This window comes from Gavialis gangeticus, unplaced genomic scaffold (assembly GCF_001723915.1).
Source record: "Gavialis gangeticus isolate Ggan-Ray unplaced genomic scaffold, GavGan_comp1, whole genome shotgun sequence".
NCBI lineage: Eukaryota > Metazoa > Chordata > Crocodylia > Gavialidae > Gavialis > Gavialis gangeticus.
This window is the reverse complement of record NW_017729002.1, coordinates 15,893,590-15,899,203: the sequence shown is the minus strand read 5'-3', so window position 1 is coordinate 15,899,203 and position 5,614 is coordinate 15,893,590. Positions and strand designations below refer to the sequence as shown.

General features: G+C 49.0%; 2 protein-coding genes across 6 annotated transcripts in view; one reads left to right on the top strand and one right to left on the bottom strand.

Annotated features, from left to right (window-relative positions):
* Nucleotides 1-4,211, top strand: part of DNASE1L2 (deoxyribonuclease 1 like 2) — a 23,689-nt gene extending 19,478 nt beyond the window's left edge. For 2 of the 3 annotated variants that reach the window (XM_019507514.1, XM_019507516.1), the window contains 3 exons: nt 155-309; nt 989-1,085; nt 4,010-4,211. In XM_019507514.1, the coding sequence (XP_019363059.1) occupies nt 155-309; nt 989-1,085; nt 4,010-4,063 (306 nt within the window). In that variant the 3' untranslated portion in view covers nt 4,064-4,211. Of the gene's footprint in view, nt 1-154; nt 409-988; nt 1,086-4,009 lie in introns of those variants that run through there. The other variant, XM_019507515.1, reaches the window with a different exon arrangement.
* A 414-nt stretch (nt 4,212-4,625) lies between these two features.
* The window catches only part of ECI1 (enoyl-CoA delta isomerase 1), a 20,254-nt gene continuing 19,265 nt past the window's right edge, over nt 4,626-5,614 (bottom strand). For 2 of the 3 annotated variants that reach the window (XM_019507519.1, XM_019507518.1), the window contains one exon: nt 4,626-5,195. In XM_019507519.1, the coding sequence (XP_019363064.1) occupies nt 5,029-5,195 (167 nt within the window). In that variant the 3' untranslated portion in view covers nt 4,626-5,028. Of the gene's footprint in view, nt 5,196-5,234; nt 5,264-5,614 lie in introns of those variants that run through there. The other variant, XM_019507520.1, reaches the window with a different exon arrangement.

Here is a 5,614-nt window from a genome sequence, read left to right as displayed (position 1 = left end):
GGGGGGGGGGGGGGGGGGTCTCCACCTGGCGTAGTCCAAAGGCATCTGGGCTGGACCTTCAACCAGGACTGTGGCATGTAGACTATAGCTTGTCAGTCTCCCCTGTACCAGCCAGCTCCAAACACTCAACCTGCTCCCACTGTTCCTTCTGCAGGATATTATGTTCCTGGGGGACTTCAATGCTGATTGCTCCTATGTCAAAGAAGGGGACTGGGAGCATATCCGCTTGCGCACCAGTGAGGTGTTTAAGTGGCTCATTCCTGACGATGCAGATACCACAGTGGGGAAGTCAGACTGTGCCTATGACAGGTGAGTAGCACTGGGCTGGGAAGGGAGGGAGGAGTCACTTCCTGCAGGAGCCCTTGAAGTTCTGGGGCCTTAACCTTACCCTGCTGTGCAAGCTTTAGAACAGGGGGAGACCCCTCCTCCAGACAGGGCAAAATGTTAAGACTTGTGGTTGTAGTTTTAGTGGTTTTAACCAGCCACAAAACAGGTGAAGTGACTTTGGTCCATGTATGATGTGCTAGGGGAAGGATTAGCTACAGCTAGCAGGCCTGTTTTGTAGGCGCTAAAAGCACTGCAGAGAGAGGATGGTACAGTGCAAGTACCTGAGGGCAGGGAGGGGTCTGGCTGATCTACAGCAAATCTGCCCAGGACTCCACAGGGCACTCACTCCTTGCTGGCTGCCATACCTGCAGCAGCACAACAGCATGCTGACTGAACTGGTAGAACTGCAACTGAATGTTTGCTCATCTTTCTCAAGGTCCTGGCTCCAGTTTCTCATTCATGGGGATCTGGCAGAACACATAGGAGACAGTATTGGGCAGGAACAGGAGAGAAAGACAGAGAACTGGCCTGGTGCCAAGTTCACCCGCCCCTGCGCTGATCCAACAACTTGGCTTGGCTTAGTTCTGCTGTGCTTGAACATGATGTGCAGCCTGAATAAAACAGCAGGATTTCAATCCCGACCCCTGTTTTTACATTGCAGGATTGTGGTATGTGGCTCTAAACTGAGGAAAAGCATAGTGCCCAAGTCTGCAACTGTTTACAATTTCCAAAGAGCTTTCAAGCTGGAGCAGGCAGAGGTATGTTTGTCTGACTAATGGACACCTAACGAACAGCAAAGCTTTTTTGGTAACATTGCTTCTCTTTGGCCAGCATCACTCCCCAAAGTCCACAGGCAAGGCAGCCTGCCTAGTCACTAGAGGAGGATCCTTAGAAAATTATTAAAGGTGGGAACTGCCCTCTGCTCCTATCTAAACATCTGTATTTAACAAGTTTAGCCAACTTGAAGCTCAGTGTTTAACAGCTTTATTAAAACACTGTTCTAAATGATGAAACTCCACTGCCAACTGTATGGGAATTCTGAATCCCAGTCCTTGAGCCTGGGAAGTCTCTCTGTGCCACGGCCCATCTTCCAATCCTTTCCTAGTCACAGGACTGAACTCACATTGTGCATTGTCAAAAAGAGCAACACCTCTTAGGAGGAACCATGACAACAAGTCCCTCCTCAACTCCCTGGGAAACAAGCAAAGGCACTGACAGGACAGGGGCATACACAATGGTGTTTCGAAAAGACTAAACCTGTGCGAGTCAGCAGTGATCCAATCTGGCTTCAGATCTGGCGGCTTCAGATGGACACGATCCCATCCGGAGCTCCGGACTGGGTTTCTGCCTTGATCTGGCTGAAGCAGCTCTGAAGCTGCCTTGGAGATCTGGCCATAGGGTATAATGGGGAATCAATGAAATAGCTGTAACTTTGTTTGTTGTCGAATTTGGATGAAACTTGAAGGGATGGTAGCCTCTGCTGAGAGCATAAAACCTGCCAAGTTTCAAGACGATCAGCGCAGGGGTTTGGAGAGAACTGTACCCCAAATTCTTGGAAGCCAAACTCCTGTCATGACTGTGTGTTACAACACAGGGTGGTCAAAACTGCAGGGCTGGTAGCTCTTACTGAGGCCACAAAGCCTGCCAAGTTTCAAGGAGATCGGTGCAGGGCTTTCAGGGGAACTGTACCTCAAGCTGCAGACAAGCAAAACTCATGCCATGGGTGACGCTGCGTGTGTTAAGGTGCAGCGGGGTGACAGCTGCAGGGATTGTGGCCCCTGTGGAGGCCACGACGCCTGCCAGCTGTGGAGATCTGTGCAGGGGGGTTCTGGGGCCCTAGCTGTCCCCTAGCTGCTGACAGACAAAACTCTGCGTCTGTCTTGGGGCAGCTGATTGTCTGTATTGATTCTTTCCTCTCCTCAGCCTGGTTTTGTAGGTGCTAATTGCTGCTCCTTAAGTCATTATGTAGTAGCTAGATCCTGTGTATTGAGCTGGTCCCTGACTGAATCATGACTGATTGATTGGTAACTGGTAACACAGCAGCTTAGCAGCCAGGTCTGCAGTAGTGTCTCCCCTCCCCACCCCAAGACAGACACAGTCAGTCCCACAATCACCCATGGCTTGAGTTTTGCTTGTCCGCAGCTTGAGGGGCAGTTCCCTCCAAACCCCTCCACCTATCTCCATGAAACTTAGCAGGCTTTGTGACCTCAGTAAGAGCTACCAGCCCTGCAGTTTTCACCCCCCTATATTGTAACGCCTAGATGTGACATAAGTTTTGCTTTCAAGAATTTGGGGTGCAGTTCCCCCCAAGCCCCTGCACCGATCTTCTTGAAACTTGGCAGGCTTTATGCTCTCTGCAGATTCTACCACCCCTGAAAATTTCTTCCAAATTGGACAAAAAACAACAAAGTTATATATATTTTATTGTTTCCCCATTATACCCTATGGCCAGATCTCCGAGGAGGCCCCGAAGCGCTTCCGGAAGCCTAAAGGGGCAGCGCTTCAACCCAGATGTGCTGCTTTGGAGCCTGAAGCGTCCGAAGCTTCTCTGGATCCGAAGCCTCGCACAGCCCTAGAAAAAACCAATGTCTCTGAGACATAGTGTGGTCTCAAGACTGCTTCATCAGAATACTCACATGACCTGTGAGTGGGAGAGCTAAAGAATGCATGTGTGAGTTACCAAAACACGGTGAAGCATAGCTCCCCACCACCTGCCTTCCTGTGTCCTGCCTGAGAGGCACCACGTGTTGTGGAAACCATTTTCATGAACCTTCACTAGTAAAACCACGTGTCCTGGCAGGCAGAGTCCATAACTAGACAGAGCTCCAAAAGCAAGGAAACAGCACATTGAAAACTTCATTAGAATACTCTGGAAAGGCTCATCCATTCATCGAAACCCAGCTTCCTGGGACTTCAGGACCTGACATAGGCAGCTCCCACATCTAGTGAAACACAGCTGGGAGATAGTGCTGGGATCCTAGCCCTTTCACTCACAAGCAAGCAGGTTTTACAGGGAGTTAATTTGAGGTTGGAAACAAAATTGCACATTTGGGGATCATTTTTGTGGCTGACACAGGATTTTAATCAAGCAGCAGCTCAAGGCTGTTGGAAATGGCCCTAGGAGACAGAATAGGAGGCAGCTAAGCATCTAACATAGATTAATTTACACCTAGTTCTGCACATTGCTCCACATCTGTCCTGTAACTCACCTGAGTGACAGCTGGACCCCCATATGCCAAGCTCCAATTTAGCTTTCAGAAGCCTGGTGCCAAGCCACTAGGTCTGTCAAATGTAGGCTGGAAAGGTTCCCATATTCTCTGTAGTTCTCCTCTGTTTAGACAGCATAGGCACTACCAGCACTACTATCCAGTTGTTATTAATAGCTTGGAACCAGCACTCCCTCATCCCCCACCTTCCCTGCCAGAGCCAAGCATTCCCTGAGTGATGCAGGCTTTCAGCTGTTATGTGGAGCACTAAGGGCACAGCTACAGAGCTCTCCAGCCACAAGAAAGGCCAGGTTATCAGGTGTCCCAGGAATAGTTTTACAGACATACAGTGGAGGGCCTGGCAAAGTACATCAGTCCTGCCCCGCACTGTATCCCTGGGAGGCAGCTGTCTTGGGAAGGGAGCGAGCCCTGGGTAAAGTTGTGACACTACCTGTTCCCTACTTGTTCATGTCCAGGCCCTGGCTGTCAGTGACCATTTCCCTGTCGAACTGACACTGAAGACTCACTGAAGGATCCTACTTCATACACCAATGCTGCTCCGATCTTCACCCCCTCTCCTACTGCATTAAATGCACTCACCAGCAGCAGCATGCACAGTCCCAGCAAACCAGCTGCTGCCTCCTTCTCAACTGGCTGGCATTTAAGTCACTGCTACATCTACTTAGCAACAGAAGAGACCAGCATAAGCAGCAACACTTCACTCACAGAACTATACACATTGATCTCCATGTTCCAAAGGGATCCAGGCTCCAAGGCCCAACCAGCCCTTGAACCCTCTAGCTGGAAAGGCTTGCCCAGTAGCTGTTGACCCTCCATCAGTCAGAGCTCATGGCTGGAGCTGAACTGCCAATCTAGAGACTAATGATTTCCCAAAAGCAGCCCCCTTCAAGCAGCAGTCAGTCAACAGGCCATTCTTATCCAGTCACAGCAATGGCTACACATCACTTTAGGATTTCAGCTGCAGGCTCTGCACCTGCTACACACAAAACTGCTCCAGTTATTCAGTAACTCACTGCTATGAAGTACAGATGGACCCACAAGCCCCAGACAAAACAAAGCTGCTTCCTCCTTCTTTCCATCCTCACAAAACCTTTTATTGACTCTTCACATAAAAAGTAATAATGAAGATGAAGAAAAAGATAAAAGAAACCACCCCTTTTTAAGAAGGCATATATCCAAGTACCAGGTGGCCTCAGACATCCAACCTCAGCCTCCAACTCCCCAGCTGCTTTTGCTTGCACTCCATTTATTACTCAGATCACCAAAACAATTGTTTTCTTCAGAAAGCTGGGAGAAAAAAAGGCATCATTGGCATCAGACTGATTTAGAAACAGAATGCTAAAAGGGACAGACTGTATAAATCTGATGGCTTACATGGGAAAAAAAATATTTCACTTAAAGTCTTCAGCTACTGCAGCATTTTTGGGAGATCTGTGAAGAGGTCTCCTCTCTCCCAGGTCAGCAGGCTGGATCCTCAGCCTTTCCTCTGTTTTAGCCTTTCCATGTATGTCTGAAGTGACTTCTGAATGGAGTCCTTTGTGACAAAACTGACAAAGTTCTGAATGTCAGATTCACGGTGGGTAAGCATGCGATCCAGAGTTGGCTTTCTCATCATGGACTTGCTGATCTGACGAGCATAGTCTGTGGAGGAGAGAGAGCTAGCACATTGGCACTTACCCTTCATGGCCATAGACATTATAGAGATCTAGCTTCTGGAAACAGAATGAACAATGAGTATAGTATGCAGTAGGGGCATGCAAAGTGAGCCCTATTCGATTTGGATTCACATTCAGCCCGAATCAGGGACAGTGATTTGATTCATTGATTCGGATCACTGTCCCTGATTCGATTCAGCCGAATCCGAAACTGAAGACTTGATGCTGATTCGGAGAATCGGTGATTCGGACATAGAGACAGCTTTAAATGTTTAAATGGCTTTAAAAGACACAGCTTTAAATGGCCCTCCACGTATTCGGTGGCAAACCTGGAAGTGGACTGAAAGTACTTCCAGTCCACTTCCGGGTCTGCTGGGGAGCACGCTCCCCCCCCCCCCCCCCCCC